The following is a 25,650-nucleotide window of genomic DNA, read 5'->3' as shown; positions in this document are numbered from 1 at the left end:
CATAAACTATTAAACGGCGCCCTTTGATGCTTTGCATCAATGGTCTTTCTTGTTTATTTTGGAACACGCGTTCGGGAAAAGTGTGAAATTATGACCTCGAGGGAGCCATAAGGTTATGTGCACGATTTGTATACTTGGGACCGAGGATATTGCTCGACTGCTCGACATAATTAGGTTTCGATGCAGCGTGTGTATATTCTATATGAAAATGGAAGGAACAAGTTCGAGACCAAGCTCCGACTTCGAGGGAATGCCGGTTCTCGAACGAGGGATCGCAGTTTCACTGTAAGTCCTAACATTTAGGAGTGAACCCCTCCACCCATAACCTATATGCCCCATTGGTATATTCAGCATATACGGGGAAACTAAACACTAAGCATGTACGGGAAACACAACATGTCCGTGTATCCGTTTTGTACGGGTAATGTTACTTGTATATTTCCGAACATCCATAATATACGGGATTTGTACACGCCAGTATATTCATCATGTACGGGAAACTAAACATTCCCGGGCCCTAGCCGTGAATTTATCCACCCAGCATTGTCGAATTCAATTATTTTGTATCATATAGATGTCATTGTAATTTCTTCAACGGCTGTTAAAACACATAAAAGCGTTAATATTTCTACAAAACGTGACTCCTGTTACTTTGAAACACGGAAAAACGAATAAGTCAATGGTATATGTAATAATGTTGATCGTATCATATAGCTGTCAAATGTAACACTACTCAGCATTGTCAAATCTTATTCTTCTGTATCATAAAGATATTCTTGTTTCTCAAAGTAACACGGAAAAATGTATACACGTCAATGGTATAAATGTTGTTCGTATAATATATGCTGTCAAATGATAACAAATTTCCAAACTTTTTTGCAACATGGGTGTACGGGAAAAAGTACATTTCCGTATATCAATAGTGTTCGGGAATTGTTACTTTTCCGTACACTCACCGTGTACGGGAACTTGTATATTTCCTTACATCCATAATATACGGGAATTGTACACGCCCGTATATTCATCGTGTACGGGAATTGTTACTATTCCGTACACTCAATGTGTAAGATATTCAGCACATTCTATCAACCCTTCCAGTGTTGAAAGATGACCTAGATAACTGAATACTCATACTATTACTATATTCAATCAGGTACTCGTGAATACATTAAAGTTCCGGAAATACAATTCAATTCCAAAATGTTATAATTTTATCTACACTAACCTTTGTTACATTTTTCGATGCCAAAAAGGTTTTTTCTAAAGCAATTACTGTTTAGTATATTTATTATTGATTATATGATTAGCCTGAACATGTTGTTGCACACGTTACTTTTTCCTCACAGAAAAACAAATTCGTGTCAATATGGAGCGAATTACTCTACTGGACAATGAAACCATCACTGACATGACGGATTCTAACGTAATTAGCCGACTGTGCACTGACGTAGTCTCAGTCAATGAATACATCTCCTAGTGAAAGACAGTAAGCGTAACAATTTAATCCATAGTAATCAATACATATAATACATGCTTTATTTATAATGTGTTGCAATGAAATTAATTACTTAAATTCCATTTTTTAAACGCTATGTAATTGTTACCTTTCCAAACTTTTACCATTCCGAGGAGAGATTTAAACACATTTATGCTTACTTCTCAATTCTGTAATGTTCTTTAATTGCTAATAGAACTAATTTTTGATATCGCATACTTACAAATATTGACTACCATGATTGCTTTGTTAATATATGTCTACTTACTATCATGTGTGTATTTGAACTAATTATATTATCAAAATCAATACTGGTTTAACCAAACGTATATTATTGATCGGTTTATTGGACCAGATCAACGAGCCAAAATGACTAACCATAGGTGATTTCCTTTAAGTAATGATCTCATTACTAAAATCCTATTCATTAAGAGCGAATTCCGAAAAATATTTCCAGACCAGGAGGCCAACGCAGCAGTGGCGTGTCCGTCAGTGTTCCAGGACGACTTCCACTACAGTGTTAATGGGACATGTGGCCAGGGGATCGAACACTGGGAATCTTGCCAGGATACCACCAGGATGACCTTCAACTACACCCTCTGTGACACACAGATAGCTTATTCTAGTAAACAAATACTTGTCCCTTTAAAGGTTGTACACCTTTTTTTTATAAACAGTAAGCAAAATGGACCTTTCTCATACAATATGTGCTGACGTCCTCAAAGCAGTGTAATTACGTCAGGCTAAACTCAATATCACCGACGTTGTTGTCTTTCTTGCAATAGTTTATCCCGAAAATTCATTTGCATACTCATTGCCTAGGTGGAGGAAGCGTCGTGTGCATGGTGTCCATGGATTCTAACGGCGTTGTCCTAACTACAGTCTGGAATGAAGATGCTGGAACGACGCAGTACCAGTTCACATGCTTTGTTAGTATATTTAGTTACTTATTATTCCTAGAATATAAATTCCACTTCCAGCCAACGAAATCGCTCATCGGTCTAAAATATAAACCGTACTTATGGCAGACATTACGTCGCCATGCTGTTAAATGCGTTTATACACAGGTTTATAATCTTGACATTGAGACATAACGGGTAAAATCTTAAAGACTACGAAAAGGCTCGATCGCTCTCCACTTCTAAATAAGTATGGCTTTACCTTATCTATTCTTACTAACACATACCATTTTAGAAAAGTCATATCTGCTTGTTGTTAACAAACTTCAATTAGTAGGATGAGCGAATAATGGTCTTTCTATTCAACGTACTGAGTACTTAGTTTTTATTAAAGGTATGACGTAGAAAAACCATTAGAAAAGCAAATGTTTGGCACAATTACCAAAAACAATGCACAATGCGTTTGTTAAACCTGGCGATTATGCCTATGATCAGCTACTAGATACTATGCTATCTATTACATTATATATCTATCATTTTGTTATAATTTGTAGATGAACTACATTTAATTTTACAGATGGCAGTGCAAAACTCGATGGGTCAGTTAGAAGTATCTTAGTCTCCAAACAGTTGCACGGAAATCAGACCCCTATTGACGTTCCAAGTCATGAGGATGGTACTACAGGAGTAATCATGATCCTCAGCCCACATTCTACCTGTAAGTGTTTAAATGTCCTATTCAGTTACATTTTACAAGTCTGAAAGCATATCATGTTAATGGAAATCTTTGTTTAAGGTGGTAAAATACTAGTTGTCCGAAAGAAATGAGCTATGTTTTTTCTATTTTAAAAATCAGATTAGTATATTTGAACTTCATTGAGGTATTGCTCTATAGATGTAATTATGCTATACTATTGCAATCAATACAGTTATCTCTCTTTGTGTTTTTCAGCTGCCTGTGGTATGTAGTATCAACGATTCTCAAGAAATGTCAAATAACTTGCTTATTGTTTTGCACTGACTTGAATGATTCAAACGCGAAATAAATCACAACAATTTATAAAAATGGGTAAAGAATACGAAAATGATCAAAATATTACATAAACCTTAAACCATTAATTACCCAGACCCTACCACAACAAGCACATCCACCACAAGTAGTACGACCACATCCACTACCTCTTCCACAACATCTTCAACCACATCAAGCACCACATCTTGTACATTTACGAAAACGACGACTCCAGCGCAAACTTCCACTACTGCTTCGCTAACAACCACCGAGAAACCATCGAACACTCTTCTAATAGTGGTGATTGCTTTAAACGTTGTCGGAGGACACCTGTTGTTGTAGTCAATCACCAACGCCTGAACGTAAGTATCGCTGGTGACAATATCCATACATATTTATTTCCATACCAGAATAATACAGATATCTTCTTCTACTGCTACTGCCACTTCCACTTTCACTACTGCTTCATCACAACCATTGTTGTTTTTATTATTATTATTTTATTATTTTATTATTATCATTATCATTATTATTATTATTATTATTATTATTATTATTATTATTATTATTATTATTATTATAAGAAGAAGTAGTAGTAGTAGTAGTAGTAGTAGTAGTAGTAGTAGTAGTAGTAGTAGTAGTAGTAGTAGTAGTAGTAGTAGTAGTAGTAGTAGTAGAAGTATTATTATTATTATTATTATTATTATTATTATTATTATTATTATCAGAAACATTATTAATTATCATAAATAATGATAATTGATCTTAATCAGTTTTTTGTTTATTTCCTGACATCAATTTATAGCTGACCTTGTCATCGAAGCGATGCCACATAAACTAATTGGTTACTCAGTTGCCGCATCAGAAATAGGACCGAGCGAAACAGCCATAACAGACGACAATAGACCGACAACAACCTTTCATCTGACAACTAGTTTTCAAACTTTTCACGATAAGAAAGCTAACTGAAAATTCACCATGTCGAGGTCCAAATCTGTCCACACTCACGGATCTAATAGGGAACCAACATCACACGAACGTGCTCGACTATTAATACACAGTGGACTTAGCCGAGATGTGGACCAAGGAGTGTCTTTATTCGGAAAACCTGTTCGAAGTCCTACTTCGCTAGAATTTCCCTGAAATAATTTTTCTCGAATTTCTCACTGTGTAATAGGCTCATCAGCTGAATATGTTAGATATCGCCCAATATCTTGAGGATGAGACAATAAAGTCGTAGGAAAATGCGGAAGGAAAACATATCTCCACTTAAAACAATCACTGTATCAAGTATAGAAAGCAAAAATAACGCAATTGAGGATAAAATTAACATGCGGCTGAAGAACTGGAAAAATTTCAAACTCGGAATTAAACTCTTAGTATTTTCTTTATGTCTTCAGCAACTTACGAAACAAAACTTCAAATTCAGGATACAAGGATGAAAAAAACGTTACTGACAGGCAAGAGGAGTTTAACGAAAGAAGCAAATATTGTTTTTATAAATTTTCACAAAGAAGAAGTTAACGAACTCATCGCTCAAACAAAGAAACCGACCGTTTTCAAAACTGAAGGGAAAACCATCTCGAATACATCGAAGTCTGAGGAAGACTTCATTTTAACATATTTACCTGATTGCGTAATATCAGGAATGACAACAGTTAACGACGTGACTCTTCCTGATATCCCCACTAGTGTCGGCATGCATAACACTGAGGGTCGGGTTGTCGGGCCTCCACAGTTCGCATCTTCCCCAACTGTACCGTAGTAATGTTTGTATTAAGAATTGTAGCATGTTTGCTTAAATATAATTTGCTGTTGTTTAAAACAAGGGTAAGTTTTCACGCATTTGTCATTTTGTATGAACACAATAAACAACAGTGTCTTTTTGACTTTATAGCTTATTTTCAAATAGTCAATACATGATATATATTGTTTAAATGCAAAGTAATAACCAAACCATCCTAAGTAAGTTAGCGCTTTACTGTGATAAGTCCTTCAAGTAACGTGATTCCTTAATACATTATAACCATTTGCTATGTTTTCCCTCTGTGTATTGTTGACTGTATCATAAACTGTAATGTTTAACCTTAAATCTGTAGATCCTTAGGACATACGAGATGTACAAATATTCTTGATTCTTTTGTGGTTTTTTGTTGTTGTTATACCCCCGACAAACGAAGTTTGAAGGGGGTATATTTAAGTCACCCTGTGGTCGGTCGGTCGGTCGGTCGGTCCGTCGGTTTGTCGGTCGGTCCGTTGCAATTTACCTTGTCCGGAGCATAACTAAAATGCTAATGGATGGAATTGGATTAAACTCCATACAATGATAGAGCATAATGAGAGGAAGTGCAGTGTACAATAACCATAACTCTATTCTTGCTTATTACTGAGTTATTGCCCTTTGTTACTTTTTTGTCCGGAGTATAACTTGAAAAGTACTGAATGGAATTCATTGACACTTCATACAATAGTAAAGCACAATGAAAGTAAGGGCAGTGTTCAAGAACCATAACTCTACTTTAGCTTATTACTGAGTTATTGCCCTTTATTTGTTTTTTGCTGTCAATTTTATTTCCAGACATTAACTTGCAAACTACTGGATGGAATTTATTAAAACTTCATACAATGGTAAAGCACAATGAAAGAAAGTGAAGTGCACAAGGACCATAACTCTATTTCAGCTTATTACAGAGTTACTGCCCTTTGTTACTTTTTTCTTGTGCGGAGCATAACTTGAAAACTATTGGATGGAATTTAATAAAACTTCATACAGTGATAGATCATAATGAGAGGGAGTGCAGTATAGAGGAACAGCAATTCTATTTCAGCTTATTACAGAGTTACTGCCCTTTGTTACTTTTTCTTGTGCGGAGCATAACTTGAAAACTATTGGATGGTATTTAATAAAGCTTCATACAGTGCTAGATCATACTGAGAGGGAGTGCAGTGTACAGGAACCGCAATTTTGTTTCAGCTTATTACAGAGTTACTGCCCTTTGTTACCTTTTCTTATCCGGAGCATAACTTGAAAACTATTGTATGGAATTTAATGAAACTTCATACAGTGATAGATCATAATATAAGGGAGTGCAGTGTACATCAACCGCATTTCTATTTCAGTTAATTACAGAGTTACTGCCCTTTGTTACTTTTTCTTGTCCGGAGCATAACTTGAAAAATATTGTATGGAATTTAATAAAACTTCATACAGTGATAGATCATAATGAGAGGGAGTGCAGTGTACAGGAACCGCAATTCTATTTCAGCTAATTACAGAGTTACTGCCCTTTGTTACTTTTTCTTGTCCGGAGCATAACTTGAAAACTGTTGGATGGAATTAAATAAATCTTCATACAGTGATAGATCATAATAAGAGGAAGTGTACTGAACAGGAACCGCAATTATATTTCAGTCAATTACAGAGTTATTGCCCTTTGTTACTTTTTTTGTCCGGAGCATAACTTGAACACTACCGGATGGAATGTAACAAAACATCAAAAAATGGTACAGCACAATGAGAAGGAGTTCAGTGTACATGAATCACTACACTATTTTAGCAAATTACAGAGTCACAGTAATTTCAGTTTTTCTGTTTTGTTTTTTTTTGTCAAACTTTTGTCCGGACAGTAACTTGAAAACTACTAGATGGAATAGCATAAAACTTCATAAAATGATAAATTATAATGAGAGGCGGCGTTCGGGGGTATTAATCACCTTCAGTGATAGCTCTAGTTTGTTTTGTATTATTAATATCCGTATACAGTTAGCCACAAAGTTGTATGTACCACGCGGCATGAACCTTGCGGCTGTTTTAATCAACGAGGAGCAGTACATGTATATGTATACATATGTGTGTGTATGTTTATATATGTATATATTTGTGTGTATGGAAATACATATAGATTTATATATCACCGAAGTCATTACCTTTTCATATTATATCTTAATACCGATAACAATCTTGTTATTGTTATACACAGTCGCACAATATTTATATCAAACGTATGATTTATTTATTAATCGAACTTATGTTGTAATTGTCACATGCCATGTCTTTTGTTACTATACATATTGTTGCAACGATGAGCTTTTTATGCTTAAAATGAATATAATTTCTGTTCTGTTCGGTTCTGTTCTGTTTATGTTTAAAATGTTTTTTTAACATGTGCAATAGGCATGATAAACTCTGATATTTATCACAAGTGTAAATGCGCCTTGTTTAAATCATCTCATTTTGTTTTCATATGATTGAAATCTTTTCCCATATTCTGCCCAGCTGTTGGTCCAAGTGTAGCATCTTTATGCTCTTGTACGTACATTTCTGATAGTTTAAAACCCAAATGTGGATCAAAGTTGTCAATATGAACAAATGGTAATGGGTCCTCTTTCCAAATATCTCGCAATCGTTCTCTCCAGCCATCAAGCATCCGTTTCCTGTCATCACTAGCGATCTCACCTGGGGCGTAGAATATTTGAGGGGCTAGCACTTGTAAACCTGTCACGCGAAGAGAATTCTGAAATGTTACAAATACATAAACTTAATTGAGTATGTTGGTTTAAAATCAAATTCCAGCACATGTATTTCCTCTGCATTTCCTCTAAATGTTAAAAATTGAGAGAATCATTTCAGTGATTGCAACTGTATATCACTGATGTATCTTGACGCGTTTTTGCCAAATCATATGGTTTTTGATTGTTAAGTCAAAATATTATTACAAATTCATCGCTTGACATCGGACGTATGTGAAGCGAAATACTCAATGTCTTGCTTAAAACAATCCATCAGTCGATTTATTTAATAGGATTTTTAGCGTGACGTCGTAAATGGAAAGCGTTGAAAATGTGAGCGCCGTGTATACCGAAATTATAAGGAAATGGCACTGTAAATAATCAAATTAGAGTTCTATGATTTAAATTGATAATAACATTCACTGTCATTCAAACCAAAATAAAAACATGTAATATCTTCTGAATTATATGTAGTATTTTAATTAATGCATTATTAGATAATTTCTATGGAAGGTTATTACGTGAATTGGCCAGAGAAGTACGTCCATATCTCCAAACACGCCAGTGTTTGAAAAGTATGACGCAGAACCACCAGTTGTGAACGACAGAACAAGTTTCTTGTTGACAAACGGCCCATGGTCATACCATTTCATATTGGTTGTGTCAAAACACACACGTTCCGCAAAGCACTTGTCTATCCAACCTTGAATTAGAAAAGCCAAAAATTTCATTATTTGATATAAGGAAACACTTATATTTTTTTCAAAAGCATGAAAAGTTGTCAAACTTAACGAATAATGTTTTACGAAATGATCGAACAACTCGTTATGGTAATCCATGCGCTTTGGTAAACATTGTAGAAAAAGTATATCGTCCTGTATAGATTATACGTGTTTGCATTCATTGGAGTAATTTCCTTGTTGGTCGAATGCTTAACACCTACCAATGTATGTATACGAATACAATTTTTATACCTAGAAGCATGCTAAAATCAAATATCCGAGGCAGTCATAAAAATATACTAAAAAGGTTTAGTTATCAATAGAAGGTGCTCAGTAAGCATGACTGCACAATGCCCTTTTAAATTCAATATTTTTCTTCTGAGCATTAACATTCGTGTTGCTAACCCACCTTTCAATATTGCTGGTAATCCTAGCCAGTACATCGGAAATTGAAGAATGATCAAATCTGCTTGCAATATTTTCTTCATTTCTCTATCTAAATCGTCTGCAAGTTGCCCAGTGTCTGCTGCGTGACTTAGCTCGTTTTGAAAATTAAAATAATTGGGGTCCTTTAAGTCTAAAAAAGAAAAAGTTAACCAGAATATTCAACCCAGCTAACAAGAATAATATAAATGAGTTAGAGAACGTATCAGTACCACTTTTTAGCATATAACTGTATACAACTTCTGGTGTATTTTAGTCGTTCAAACAGTGTTCATAATTGATAACTTTAATCGTAGGCAACGACAAAATAGTTAACAAATAGTTCCTAATTACAATTTTTTAGACATTATGGTTTTTTTACATACCTTTAAATATGTTTCTTGAAGCCACCGGGTCAAACTTCATGGCGTACAGATCAGAGACATACACGTCATGTCCATCTTCCTCCAGCGCAGACACCGCAACGTCTCTTAGAGCGCCGTTAAATGACTTCGGTTCTTGGTGAGCGTACACTATTAACACGTTTTTCTTTTCCATTTGTAGTTATGAAGTTAAGCACTTCTTCAATCGTAGAATTTTCTATTTAATGTATATTTTCTATTTCACTTTATTAAGACTTAATCCAGCGTGTTTTATGCATGTAAACAAGCGACATGTTTACACTATCCACACTATCGATCGCGTATTTTTGCTTGATATTTAAAAGGTTAATGGCGTGATAAACAAGATATAAGGAGATTAATGTCGCTTTGATAAAACATAAATGCCACGCTTTAGTGATGACCTATAATTCCTTCTTGTTGAGATAAATAAAGCTTAAACAGAATATTTCGATTTGAGACGCTTTCAAATGTCTTTTCTAAAGTGATTAAATTATGTAGATTTCATTGCATAATAATACTGAATAGAATTAAGCTTGCATACAAAACAGCAACAAAAAATCAAGTTTGACAAAGATTTACAAAAACAACAACAACGTATTAATCATTTGAATTATGCATACATTATTTAAGGTATAACTACATTGACAAGTGATGAAAATATTTAAACTTGATTATAACAATAAACAAGACGTATAAAGCTTATCGTTTAAATACACAAACTGATTAGGAATACATCTTTTGAATGTTTTACATACATGTACTTTAAAAACGTTGTAAATCAAACCTCAATGTTAATTATAAAAAAATGGATATTTCTTCAAAGCTGTCAGACCAAATAATCTAAAACATTCAAAACATCTTAGTTAGCATCATATGGTTTTTACATGACATACGCATATATACGGCTGATGTTGCCCGGCGTCTTCGTCGTACACGTTGTCGCAGTTTTATTTCCGCTCTTTATCTTACTTATTTGTGATAGAAACTTTACCAAACTTGGTAAATAAAATGTGGTAAAAAAGCCAGAGCAAATTCTATCGTAAGTCAGATTGCACTATTCACTCTAGATCTTTGAAACTTGATTCATCAACTTTTAACCACATTATGTCCGCTCTCGAACCTGAGCATTCTTTTGGGCGACTACCCCAACATCTATTCATAGACGTATTTTGATGCATCAGTCTGTCTTTGTTGTTTTGTCGCACTTGTGCATCGCGTTCAGGGTATAAGGCTTTTACATCGGTCCTCTTAACAGGATATTAGTTTTTTTGCTTTGTCAGATATTTTTCCGCGTAGAGAAAAACAAAACGCATTAAAGCTACACTCTCACAGATTGAACATTTTGACATTTTTTTTTGTCTTGAAACGAGCAATTTTTTGCGAAAATCCATGGAAACAAGTTATATAAGACTGCTGACAAAAATTAGATCGCAGATTTTTAAATTTAAGTTCAAAAATTGATGTTTTATGCATTAAGCCATAAATATTAATTTTCGAACGGAAATATGAAAATCTACGATCTGATTTATTGTCAATAATCTTATATCATTGGTTTACAGATATTTACGCAAACATTTGCTCTTTCCAAGACAAAAAATAAAAAAAAGTTGTAAAAATGGTATATCTGTGAGAGTGCAGCTTTAATAGTCATTTCTAAATAATACATGAATACAATTCTATGCTTGTTAAAAAGAAAATCTAAGCGCAGAAACACCCACACCGACACGCAGTTGCACACGGTCCCCACGTACACGCACACACGCACGCACGCACACGCACACGCACACGCACACGCACACACACACGCACACACACACACACACACACACCAATAACCCCAACACTGACATACAATGTGTTTATGAAAATAACAAATGACAATTTGTTACTCAATTAAAAGTACCTTTATATTAATATATGCCCGAAAATGGCTCTACCAATACACGGACGCCAAATGTATTTGCCAACCCGTTCTCGTGTATTTGTATACCCCCCCCCCCAACACACACTCGCATGCACGCACGCACGCACGCACGCACGCACGCACGCACGCACTCTCTCACACACACACACACACACACACACACACACACCTGACGAACACACACACATTGCTACTCTTTATTGAGAGGAACGATATTATGGATGCAAGAAAAAACTGACGCCGGAAAATTACACATTGTTAAAGATTAAGTATACTCAAGAAGCAGTCTTTGAAATATCCACTTGTCTGAAGCCCAGGACGATTAAAAATGCAGTAAGGCAATTAGAAATTCCAACTCATCTGCCCGAACGGGCATGTCGTGTTGATAGAAAAAATATAAACAGAACTAAACATCTAAATGTATTTCTCAATTACTATTTAAACCTGTTAAGTTGTATCTATTGTTTCATGGTATTAATATTTATGCAATAAAATTTCATTCAATTAAAGCGGAAACAAAATGTACAATAAAATGATGACAACGAGCTTTCTACGTCGTCACGTTTATCTTGTGGTGAAAGATTCGTTCCTACTGTAGTATGCAGACGAGCGTTTCTGAGATTGTGTTTTACTGATGTCTTCTCTTGAAGACGATCGTATTTGATATGTTGTATGGTAAGATATCGTAATAATGTCTCATATGTAAATCAGTGTAATATCATATAATGATTTATATACCAAGACAGCTGTTTGACATTTGCAGTGGTTCTCAAATCTAAGCCATTCTAATTTTTCAAAAATTCTTGAGATATGAAGTCCTGGTAGGTTTGAAAGGAACTTATGCAGCTAGTATTTGTAGCAGAGTTATTATTTTCACAGTGTCACACGCATAGTTACTTGGTATTTGGACTGCATTTTTTGGCCAGCCGAGCGATTGGTCCCTAGGGTGATCTCTTGGATTGAGAATCATAAAAAATGTGTTTTAGTACTATACGATGCTTGCTGAGCGATTGCACCTTGGAGATAACTTCCTTCTGAACATGCATGCGACGTATAGAGTTGTTTTATCAAAAAAATATTGTAGATTTGAGCTCGTTTCCACACATATGTCTCAACCCGAAATCTGCTAACCTTCATAACTTGTGAATGATAAAGAATGTATGAAATTTTCAAAATATTTAATGTATAAAAATAAACGACCAAAAGTTGATTATTTGTTTATTACGTGTATCATAGAGTACTAAAACACATTTTTTTTATGATTCTCCGTCCAAGAGATCACCCCAGGGACCAATCGCTCGACTGGCCAAAAAATGCAGTCCAAATACCAAGTAACTGTGGTCACAGGCTGCAACCTTAGTCAAACGTTGGAAGTTTATATGAGGTATTCATCAGTATGCTCATTTGACTGAAATTAAAATGTTGTTTTCTTTAAAATGGATTTCTTTGCATTCATTTTCTCGCAAATAAGGAAAAATTGCAACATCCATGAAAAGAATGAATCGATAACATTTTCAAGCAGTTTCTTTGAAAATAATTCATTGATAAGAACATCATTTACATATAAATTGAGAGCAATTGCATTCTTAGCTTTTCATTTGATCATAACAAAATGCATATGATTTTCAATGGATGCATTGGTTTAAACAATATTTATTTCGTTATAATAGTTTAGTTTAACTAATTTGAGCATAATCAACGTTAACAAAGACCAAATATGTAATGCATATAAACAACGAATATGTTAATTATGCACAAAACAATAGTGTAAACAGAATTGAGAAGAAAGCCTTAAGGTTTATACTATGTCTTGCTTCTGTAGGTCATTTACGCTGCTTAGGCTGGTGCGCAAGTTGCGGTGACTCGAATAAATATAATCTAATAGTCGCATTGTGTAAACTATGGTATGTAAAACAAGTTGTTTTAGTCTGAAATCATTTAGTTTGAAGAAGGAAAAGATAACGATAGAATAAAAGGAAGCTGAACGAGAGAGGTGGTACAGGCACTGGTCAGATCGGGATTGGGATAAGGTTTGTTATAATGTGAATTAAAAAACGTTTGGATTGGCGTATGTAGTTCTGGGCGCTACCAAAGATAAGTTTGTTCTTTTGATATCAGGCTTCCTTCGACCCAAAGAGTAACAGCTGAAGAGACTATTGCCCAACGGTGGATAACTGAAAAATCAGATGATTTCTTTGGACGCTATATAATGGACAGGTGAAGAAAAAGTGAAAGGTGTCCTCAATTTCACCGCATTGACAATTAGGACTGTTTACAATATTTTTTGAGAATAGATGTTCATTAAGATTGCTACAGTGCAGACGTAACCTCGCGTGATTGACACAGGATTTGCGGTCACCTTCGTAGTAGAAGTCAGGAACTTGTTTTGTGTTCTTGTTAAGTTTGTATTTGAAAGAAGGTACGGATGGCGATGAACGAATTTCTTCCGGGAGTGCGTTCCATGCGGATATAGTTGATGGCAGAAATGAACTCGTCAACAACTGTGATTTGCATGAAATGTTCCGAAGGTTAACTGCATTTCGAAGGTTATACGAGGTAGTATCGCCAACTCTTGTTGGAATTAGTGAAGTTAGATATGCTGGTGCAAGGGAGTGAAACATCTTGTAAAATAGGATAAGTTTATGTTTACGTCGCCTTTCTTTGAGTGGTTCGATTCCAGTTTCAACATAAAGATTGGTTAGAGATACTAGTCGAGTTGCACCCGATATAATTCTGGCCGCCTCATGTTGTACTTTTTCTAAGTCATCCTCATCAGCTTGAGTCAGATTATTCCAGACAACATCGGCATATTCCAACAAAGGCCTAATAAATGTGAAATACAGAACCTCAAGCGATTTACGATCAAGAACGTATTTGAATGATCGCATGAAGTGAATTCGCTGCCAAGCCTTCTGTTTGATGGATTGAATATGATCGTGCCAGGAGCATGTGCTAGAAAGAGTGACGCCCAAGTGTTTATGAGTTGTAACTTCGGATAGTTGGGTATTATTCATGAATATTGAGGGGTGCCCTTGCCTATTAGACTTCCTAGTGAAAAGTAGCGATTTGGTTTTCGCAGGATTAAATGTAACAAGCCATCTGTCAGCCCACATATGGATTTTTTCTAGGTCATCAGTAAGTTGCTGCGCGGCAAGCACGGATGGATGCATTGCCAAACTGTTTGTTTTGCAATTCTCTGGTGTTAAAGTTATTTGCAATATACGTTCAATTTCTAGTGCATTTGCGTGTTTTGAATTATAAGTTATTTATTTTGCCATTGAAAATTAGTTTGTTTCTAGCATTCCCGTATCTTTAAATGTTGCAGCAATTTCCGGCCAAATCAGAGGAGATTGATCGATACTTCATAAATGCAGCAGTTTCTTATTCCAATATTCAAGTCTATTTCTTGTCTCTGGCGGTTGGAAGCTTAAAAGTAAAAAGGTCTTATTGACAACCTTGCGATTCTTTTGAGGGTAGAAAAAATCTACGCGTCGTTTTTCACAAATTTCGGATTTTGTAAACGTTAAAACTGATGAAAGCTGAACATACTCAAATATTTGTTAATCCTATTATTTGTTGGGTTTTTATAAATAGATAACCGTTTGATACTGAACACTTATTACTTGATATAACATCTCGGGCGATACAATGAAAAGGACGAGCCACTAAGGTGGCACCCTAAACAAAGTATCTATAGCGAATCTATAATTCCAAAAAAAAAAATCATGAAATTAACCTTAGTTTTCCATTAAATGTGTAAAAAGGCTTCAATATAAAAACGGGACATTTTCATACAATATATGTTTAGTGGAAATCTCTTCAAACTGCGTTGGATAATCCTTGACAGAATAACGATGCACTGAAACTAAAGTGTACAAATATGATATGAAAAGAATCTATTGGTGGGCGAATGATAAATTGTTAAATACAATAAAACAGGGAAGTCGTTTCAAGATATTTAAACAGGTAGCCAGTACATGCATTTAAATACATAACCGATAGGTTTATGGTTTAGGCCAGGCAAATTTAATCTTGACCTTTTTAGGCTTTTTTTTAAGAAAAGGAGAAGGTTACAGTAGATTGATATTTTTTTCAAAACTACTGTAATTTCAAAACTAACGAATAATGCTCTTAAAATGTGTAAAACTTACGTATTATATTTTGTGTGTGTTTGTTTTTAAAAATTAAGGATATTTGATTGCTTCAGTGTAAGATCTTAATATAGTTCACTGAATGGTGCGGTGTTCACGAGGTCAAATATATTCCTATTTAACACTTACACAAACACTTTTTTCTTTTTATTATTTGCCTTAAATTGGAATTCAAGACGTTTTATCACAAGTTATTAGAAAACGCGAGATTTGTATAACCTAGTAACGTCATTTCGGAAATTACGTCGTCGATACTGTGTCCCAGCCCTGGGAGCGTTTATATTTGATTTGAATGTTAGAACGGGTTAGAATTTAAAACAGTGAAGAATATCAAATCGATACTTTCTCTGTTTATAACCCTAAAATATCATTTTTATTTGACTGATATTTTATTAACCACCAGAAACATAGAATAAATATATAGAGGATATTTGTTTATTTCAGTTTTCAGCTTCGCCACTCGTGAAAATATGTTCTTCCATGGCACTCGTGAAATGAAATACGATCTTACACGGAAAATAACAAATTTTCTGTTTCTTTTATGCTTATTTTCCGATTTTATCGATTTTTTTTTATTTTCTAAACTACCCCCTTTGATGAAAAGGGTGTTATTTACGCCGCTACCCGTGGGGCGCCCCTCATGCAAAATTATTGCTGTCAATTTTCTATTTCCGGTTTGTTGAGAAAGATTTTTTTGATATTTTTTTTTATAGTTTTATAGTGTAAAGATTTCATGAACAGTTTTCAATGACGTTTTAAAAGTGCACCAATGTTCCAAAAAATAACGAAAACACTTTTATTTTAAGCGTGGTATGAATACATAACCAAATTACTACGCTGACATTTATTGAATGAAAACTTGAAAGGTCGAATGTTTTATTAAAACAATTTCGGATAATAATTGAATATCAAACATGTTTCTTAGTTTAAAGGGACTGTACACCAGTTTGACACCAAAAAAGGTTTTTTTCTGTAACGAATCTCATGACAATTATTTAATAGAATGTGTTTCGCTTTGATATCATAAGTGTAAAAAAAATACCAATATGTAAAAAAAAATGTGTCGGAGACCGGGTTCGAACCCGTGTCGCCAAAATTGCAGTTCAGTGTTGTATCCACTGTGCTGCGAAGGCTTACTATAACCGAATGGTATATTTAAGCTATATACCTAACTTGGTAATATCACGTGATAACATCGACTAGCCAATCACGCATTAGAATGAATTATACTAGGTAGACATACCCAGTAATCTTTTTAATGGAAAAATACTAAATAACTGTTAAATTTAAATAAATTAAAAACTATGTAGTAAGTTTTAATGCATTGCACACATTAATACCAATTTTATGTCAGTTTTCGACAATTTTCTTTTTTTCTTGCAAATTGATCATCTGGTGCACTGTTGCTTTAAGAGTGTGTTTTATAGATATTCAGTCATATCAATTTGATATTTTCACTGTTGATATTTCACTAATAAAACTCCCTATTTCATCGAAAAGCATGAAAGAAAAAAAAATGATACATGATTTAATAGGAATTTATCTGATTAATCTCAAAATAACTTAAAATTATCTCCCCCTTAAATGATCATGTTTTGAATAAGAATAGAAAAATATGAGAATAGTATTTGACTCTACTTAATATACACTTTTTATTTAGTGTACATGTACCATAAATGAGATTTATTACATTATTGCGTATTGAGTTACTGTTTTTGTCTCTCGTATCATAACTATATTAGAAAGCGACATAAAACTAAAAGCTTTTACAGTCGAAATGATAATGTTTAGAGAGGAATTTATTTCAAAGCTGATATGTATGTAGGCAAAGAGTTTTACTGCACATAATTATATATTATAAGAATTCAATGGAAATGTTCTGATGCTTTTCATAATGTTTTTTTTTTATCGCAGCGAGAGTTTAAATTATATTTTGCAAAATATTAAAACAAATATTTTATTCATATAAAAGTCCGATTTATAGTATACCAAGTGTTATGTCAGTTTTTGCACATGGCATAAACATGAGTTATAATTTGCTATGAAAGGAAAACGTGTTTACGCCCTTTGCGTGATTTCGGATACAAGAGGCGTGCAAACTTATTATTAGTGCATATGTGGATGGGAACGCGATTTTGATCATTGTGGCGCTAACGTGAATAACGAGAAAAAGCGAGAATCAAATCGCGCACTCTTTTCCCCTTGATTTTTCATGGTATTTTCGAGCTTAAAACTTAGTTATTTGTTGTCAACATAAAAAAAAACGTCAATTTCAGCAATAAACCCTCTGCAACACTATTTATTGACGTTTAGTTGATCATAACCTTTGAACGTGTGTTTAATTTACCGAAAGAGTTGGTCAGCTGTTCGGCTTTTGGACTTTGGTAACTACGTTTGTATGACGGTAAGGTGCAAACATTTCTGGTCGATGATGTGAGGCGTTTTTGAAATAAAAACAGTATTATTTTATTTTTTTGAAACGAAAGAACATTGATCAGAATATGCTTGATCATGAAATGGTTGTTTATAACCGATATTTGTTAACATTCTGACAAACAACGTAGTAACCGAGACACCGTTTCCCAGTTTATCACGAGGAACATCCGGTGTTAAACTTCAACGTTTCTTGGTTTAAATTGTGGAATATCAAGTGGTAAGTACAAATAAAATGTTATTTAATCATTAATGATTATTTTTAATCAGTATAACACAATCTACAAGCTTGATAAGTAATTTGACAGTACTTTCACATGGCAATCAAAGTAATTGTCAAAACCCGGAAGTGAATTCTGCGAATTGTTTTGTTGTTAGCAACCGATAATGACCGCCAAGGTTAAATGTTAAACGTTGTCACAGGCCTCGACGGTACCTTATGAAAAAGAATATATTCAAAATGATGATCCAGATTTTGCAAATGAACAACTTTAACTTGACAATCTTTATTATAAATGAATTTGTGCAGTCTTCTCAAAGTCAAAATATAAAAGATTCAGATGAAAGGTCAATTTTATGTTTGATAAATAATGATGATTTTGATTGTGAAATGAACAAGAGTCTGATAGTGGACATGATGTTTCTGAGACTAATTTCAACGACATAAAAAAATGTAAAATAATTATGATGGTACTCTGAGAACTGAAGATGTCAAGGAGATTCAAAATGTAAACAAACTGCAGTGTGCATACTACTATCATTTGAATGTTACTGAATAACGGTTCGGATCACCTGTTTTCATAAAGTAAAATACTATTTGATTTTTTATTTGCTATCATTATTGTCTTTGAAGGTGCTGAACCATGTAGCCAAGATGTGCACTACCACTACTCATGGGATTTTGCCCAGCAAGTCCACTATCCACATCATGCCAACAAGTTGGGCCGATATATTTCGCCACCCCACAGAAGTGTCATGTGGTTCGCATGTGTGCCTTAGGTTCAGCTATGTTTTTATGGTAAGATGTCACTCTGAATTAAACATGGAGTAACAGAATAAGACAGATCTTATACAATAATGATGTACCTGTAAAAATTGTCTTTCCAAGTCAGAATTAATTTTTTAGGTTAGATTTTTTATGTTGTCAGCTTTGTATTCCTGTTCAAAAACTTTTACCTTGGCCATACTTAGAAATCCTTTTAAAAGATTCAACGTAAACAAGTTAAACACTCTTGATCTTAGCTTGGATTTTAAAAATGAATTTTAATTAGAAATAAAGATCTGTAAAAGTAATACAGCTATCTGTTAGTGTCATTTTGGGTTGTCTACATTATCTTCTTGCTGACTATTTCAGTACAATTTTATTATTATTTGTGAAATCAATTAAAGGGGCTATACACCATATGATGAAATAGCGGGAAAAAAAGAAGAAAATTGTCGAAAACTGACATAAACTTGGTATCAATGAGTACAATGCATTGAAACTAACTACATGTAACTGAAGTACCACATAGTTTACAATTATATATTTGCAGTTTTTTCGTATTGTACCATTAAAAAAGATTACTAGGTATGTATACCTAGTAGAATTCATTTGTATGCGTGATTGGCTTGTCGATGTTATCACCTGATATTACCAAGTTAGGTATATAGCTTAGATATTCCAAAGGTTTAGAGTAAGCCTTCGTAGCACAGTAGATACAACATTGGACTGCAATTTTGGTGAATCCGGATCGAACATTTACATTTTGGTATTTTTTTTACAATTATGATATCAAAGAGTAAAACATTTTATTAAATAATTGTCCTGAGATTTGTTACAGAAAAAAACTGTTTTTGGTGCCAATCTGGTGTATAGTCCCTTTAACAATAGTTAACATTTATTTGTACAGGAAAGTAGACATTTTATCTGGTGGACGAGGACGAATTGCCGGGGAAAGGAAGTGACAGTGTCGTGAGCCTGGCCCACCACTATTTTCAGCACTATGGTGTCGGTGAAAAACATGCTGAGGTATTTAGTGCTTCACCCATTTAAATTATCTATAGAATTTTAATGGATTAAAGGTTCTAACAGCTTATGCAAACTTTATCCTTATTGCTGAGAAGAGATTATGAGAATCAATAGTGAATATAAAAGATGATGAAACTTAACATATTTTACACCATGAAACACATTCTTACTCAGATTTTTTTTTCCATTTCACATTCGATGATTGATAACGATTGGATATTTGGATTCAACCATGGCTTTTGAAATGTGTCCATCAATATAACATTGCTTTCTTCATGTACTGCATATAGCTTAAAAAAGAAAAAAATGTATTAAATTTTCCAGGTTTATTTCGATAATGCTGTCGGCCAAAACAAGAACAATGCTGTGCTTTGGTATGCCATGTGACCTGTAATGACAGGTAAGTTTTCTTATCTGTTAATAATTGTTTGTCTGATTTTTTAGGACAAATGCACTGTCTTTTGAAATCAATCACATCATTGATATCTGCGATTGGTGCTTTAATTTTAAAGGATGCAGAACTGGATGAAGTTAAAGTGTAGTTGGCAGTAATTTGATATGAGGAATATGTTAACTAAATAAACATATGTTAACACTCCATTATTGTAAGATTTATATGTCTTGAAAACTTTATTATACCCTAGTTAAAATCATTTGCTTAGTTATATTTTTTGTGAATATAGATAAGTTTTATTTACACTAAACAGATCTTCCAACAATTTTCAGGATTGCATGAGAGTGTAACACTAAACACTATGTTGGCTGGGCACACCAAATTTGCTCCTGACTGTCACTTCGGCAACTGGAAGGTCCAGTGGCGATGTTGTAATGCCGAGAATCTTCAAGAAATTGCCCACACTGTTTTCACCTCTTCAAAGTCCGGCCACAACATCCCACACTTGGTTTATGACCCTCAACAGCCAATCACAGTTCACAGTTGGAAATCATTCCTAGATACATATTTCAAAACTCTAAAGAATATTACCAAATACCACCATTTCTATGTATCAAAACATAAACCAGGAGTTTAGTATGCAAAGAGTTTGTAGATTCCTCAGAAATTGAAGTTATTCTTTTGAGGATGAGTCCAGAATGTGGTGTTTTGCCTGAAATAAAGCACGCAACGTGCCTAGATGCTGAACGTCAATCGTACCTTCAATATTCTTTTGGTCCATTCTTTAGATCTGAGTCATCAAGATCTGCAGTATGCCCTAAACCAACTGTGTAAAGTCGAAGTTTACTCATTTGTTGGTGAAATGTCGATTGTAGATCAAATGTTTGTGGCAAATATGAAAGTCATTGAAAGAAATGAGTAAAAAATGGCTTATCACATGTAACCATAGCAACAGGCTGTTGTTTTATGTAGTTCTTTTATGTCATTTTGTACATATAATGAGCAATGTGTACTCTTTGTGTCTATGAATTAGTTTATGTGTTAGCTATAACAGACAGTTAAGTTAGTATTTCGGCATGGACACTGCATTTAAAATAAGAACATTTTTAGTGGACATTGTTTTCAAACTGGCTTACCAATGTGTAACAGAATGATCCATATCTTTTGATTTCTTTGTACAAAAATGACTAGAAACTTTAGTTTTTATACCTAAGATACTTGCTATCATTTACATGCCAATAACTTAAAACGCATTGTATATTGAGAACACATTATTTGTGGCAGACTTTGAAAATGATTGGAAATAGCATTTTCATTAGTAACCATAGCAACCGATTTTTGCTTTGACCTTTGTGGCCAATTTCTATGTCATTATAGACATTAGCAATGTGTACTTGCTATTTTAATGTTGAAGTTTATGTAACACTAGTAAAGATAAGTGATATATTTAAACAGGTATCTTGACATATATATAATATTTAAAATAAGAACAGTTTTGTTCACATTGTTTTTTATCCCTGTATTTCATAATGTTTCATATGTTTTATAACTTTTGTGAAATTTAACGTGAAACTTTAGAGTTAATTTCTGTAAATACTTAGTATCATAAAGATGTCAATAACTTATAAATAAAAAAAAATTGGTAATTTCAAAAATGATTGGTAATAGCATTTTCATAAGTAACCATAGCAACTGAATTTTGCTTTGACCTTTGTTGTAAGTTTCTTTATCATTATGGACATTAGCAATGTATACTTGTTATTTTCCTTTTGTAGTGAATGTGATACTAGTAAAGATAGTTTTATATATTAATATTTTGACTTGTGTACTTCATTCAAAATAAGAACAGATTTAGCGAACATTTCGTTCAAATTGTGTTAAAGCTCTCTGTTACGAAATGTTCCATATCCATTGTTGTTGTTTTAATATTTGACTGACTAGTTCAGATTTTATTTCTGCAATTGCTTGGTATCATAAAAATGTCAATAACTTAAAACACAACTTTATGAAAAACATTATTTTTTGAGAAACATTTAGAAAATGAGTGAAAATGGCATTATCAATAGTTACCATAGCAACCAAATGCACTTATGAACTTTTCGTTAACTTTTGTAATCAAACTATGAGTGCTTATTGTTTCTATGCTAAAACTTATATGTTACATGTAAATAGTCCTTGACATGATACTTATCTGACATGGATATTTCATTCTAAATAAACACATTAGACCATACATTTTGTTCATTTCGATTTCTACACCCGTGTTACGAAAAGTACTATATTTTTTTAGTTTTTGTGAATTTTGACTTGAAACTTTGGATTTTTGTTCTAGAAATACTTGGCATCATAAAGGTTACAATATCTCAAAATGTCATTTTTGGGCCAGAATGATCATATTCCCATTCCCATCCACATATTATGTTTCCAACAGACACTGTATTAAAACGTTTTGAATTCTACAGAATTGTAAAATTCGTATTTTTGTTATTCATAAACTTAATTTCAGTATGTATGTTGTATTTTTGTGCTATTTGGCTTTGTTCTTCGATAATTGTGTCATCAGACAAGATTACCTGATGTTATTGGTTGCAGGGGTCGCAATTGCATTCAAATGCGAAAAAACTGAAATGTTTTCATAAAATGCTTTTCATTGAACTGAAGAATAGCAATTACTATTGCAAGAGCTACAGTCGAAACCATTTTATTGATACATATTATGCCGATTTTCGCTTTATTTAGACTTTGTCCTAGTCCCTATTTGAACTTTCAACTCTCAATCTTTTTATTTATATTAATGCAAATTGTATGTACATGATTACAACAGTTCAAACAATAATAACACAGTCAATGGTAACATATATATAAACTATTTGAATGGACAAGTGTCTTAGTTTTTAATTTATAAATACACGACCTCAAATGTAAAATTCTTTGTGAAAGTGAATGAAAAGACGAACTCTGGTCCTTGATAGGAACTTTCTAGTTCAATATAACTGTATACAATGCGTTGGGTTGCGTCCTGCATACTTAATGTGTTTTCGTCTTGAAGAAAAGGGCATATGGTCTTGATGACATAAAGCTTATCCTATGTGCGGTGTCTTGTTACCGAAACTGATATTATGCCCCCTTCGAGGAAACGGGGTTATATTGCTTTGCACCTGTCGGCTGATCGATCGGTCGATAAACCAAACCTTGTCCAATTAATCACAAGAGTACGCCTATGGTCCCAAAACTTGGTTAAGAGGTTGGACTTAAGCAGCAGATGACCCTTATTGATTGAGTTCAGTAGGCCGAAGGTCACAGTCGTGGTGACATTGAACACAAAAAGCTTGATCGATACAAACCTGGAGTAAATTCGAAAAAGTCGAATTAGTTTTATATTATTCAGCAAATACATTTGTCAAACAACATATTTTTGTCTGTGAATAGTGCTTATCTGATCAGAACACCAATTCCGAAAGGAATATACATTAACGAGAAAATAACGCGACCATTACAACAACTAAGTACAATTTATATGGGTGTCTCGTCAGTTGCTCGATTTGCCAAGGGCAATTTAAGAATCGCTGTTCATATGTAGCATTGACATGTCTTTGTGATTTCTTCGCGTTTTCAAACTATCGGTATTTTGATTACGGTGATGGTTCACTTCTGAAAGTAAATCTTCGTTTACGGCTGAAAATGAAATATTTATTTTTTCTTGATAAGGTTCCCTGCGGCTGGAATTATATTGCTTAAGTAAACGCCAACAACAACGAGATGTGTTGATGTATTTCAGGCGGCCCGATCTGGCTAAAATGCATATAAAATACAGAGACAATTCAAAAAGTCAAATTCGTTCCTTAAGTAAACTAATGACCCTTAAAACAAACCCTTTAATACCATTTACCTAGATTACGCTTTTAATTTTCTTTGTTCAAAACACTAGCTGTTAAAAACTGGTATGTTTTTGTATTTACAAATAAAAGAATAATCTTTCTCATATCTCGTAAAAAATATTTCATTTCGACTTCAATATATGGCAGATTGGTGTTCATTTACTCAAAACACTTTAGTTATTAAAACTGGTATGTATTTGTTTTTGCAAATGAGACCATAATCTTTCTCATACCTCGTAAAATATCTTCCGTATCGACTTCCGAATATAAGATGTACTTTGACTAGTAGCATCTTAGTTTTAAATGCATAATACGATACAAAACACTCTAAACATTTTTGACAAAACAGCCGGTGCGTAAATTAAATTAAAAGTAGGGTAATAATAGTTGTTTAATAGTTTATTCAAATGCTTACAGGTAATAGGCCCATGAGCGTACATCAATGGAATTCATAATATACATGATTATATACAAATCGGTCAATCGATCGTTGGTCACAATATATATGAATACATGTATACTTATTCATTCTAACAAGGTACAAACGAAACACAAATTATACATAGACATATAGATATATAGTATATAATATAATCATAGTGAGGAAAGATTGGCTACAATTTCATTATATCATTATTAAGTGTTATATAACATCATTATAAACAGAACACGGAGTTTCTAAATTAAAACGCCTTATGAATAAACATTCCTAATTTTCTTTGAATAGTCTTATTTGTTTTTGTACACTGTTCAAGAAATTTGAGTATTTTTGATATATTTCAATAGTATTTATGTATGTATTATCTTCTTAAATAAGTATATAAAGTACATTCAAACAAGGCATGAAATTCATCTTTTAGTATATGGTAAACTTAACATTTCCTTTCATTAACATATATATATAGGAGTAGGTTTGGGCCATCTACCGGCCTCAATTTCTAATCAGTGTGACGAAAGTCTAAGTCTCGTCAATGCTTTCCAAAATTAAACTATATTTACATCACATGAAAATAGTTTTAACTTAAAGTCTGCGAACAATGCTCTTTTGGCTCTAGATGGATTATTAAGTTCTGCATACCATTTTTTGTATATATATACATCGTACGTCTTTCAGTCTCTGTTTCAATTCGCATATAAATATATTAACATCATCAACACTTTATATAACCATACATCTTATTATCCTAGCTATTGTAATATATCTCTAATACTTTATGTCTTAAGACTTAAGTCTTAAATCTCTATACATTATTCTATAAATAGCTTTAACATATTTCATCTAATCACACTGTTAAATCTTCAACCACTACTTTATCACATTAACAGCCCTTCTAGTTAGTATGGTGTTCATCCAAGTTCGCCTTAAACAAAATTATTCTGAGTTTGGGTTCTTAC

General features: G+C 33.5%; 1 protein-coding gene and 1 long non-coding RNA gene across 3 annotated transcripts; one reads left to right on the top strand and one right to left on the bottom strand.

The window, feature by feature from the left end:
- Positions 1–7,263: 7,263 nt before the first annotated feature.
- On the bottom strand, positions 7,264–9,949 carry LOC128227843 (ribosyldihydronicotinamide dehydrogenase [quinone]-like). Its single transcript, XM_052938725.1, has 4 exons — positions 9,447–9,949; positions 9,047–9,214; positions 8,437–8,618; positions 7,264–7,920 (listed from the first exon to the last, which is right to left on the bottom strand). Exons 1-4 carry the CDS (start codon positions 9,616–9,618, stop codon positions 7,636–7,638), a joined length of 807 nt encoding a protein of 268 aa, XP_052794685.1. The 5' UTR covers positions 9,619–9,949; the 3' UTR covers positions 7,264–7,635.
- Positions 9,950–17,660: 7,711 nt separating this feature from the next.
- On the top strand, positions 17,661–22,610 carry LOC128227842 (uncharacterized). Of its 2 annotated transcripts, XR_008259860.1 has the most exons (5): positions 17,661–18,192; positions 18,826–18,990; positions 19,865–19,983; positions 20,308–20,383; positions 20,710–22,610. It is a non-coding gene; the product is annotated as an uncharacterized LOC128227842 (long non-coding RNA). The 2 variants fall into 2 exon arrangements; XR_008259859.1 differs by lacking the exon at positions 17,661–18,192 and having other exon boundaries at positions 18,199–18,990.
- The last annotated feature ends 3,040 nt before the right edge of the window (positions 22,611–25,650 follow it).

Source organism: Mya arenaria, chromosome 3 (genome assembly GCF_026914265.1).
Source record: "Mya arenaria isolate MELC-2E11 chromosome 3, ASM2691426v1".
NCBI classification, from domain to species: Eukaryota; Metazoa; Mollusca; class Bivalvia; order Myida; family Myidae; genus Mya; species Mya arenaria.
This window is presented reverse-complemented; position numbering and strand designations above follow the sequence as displayed.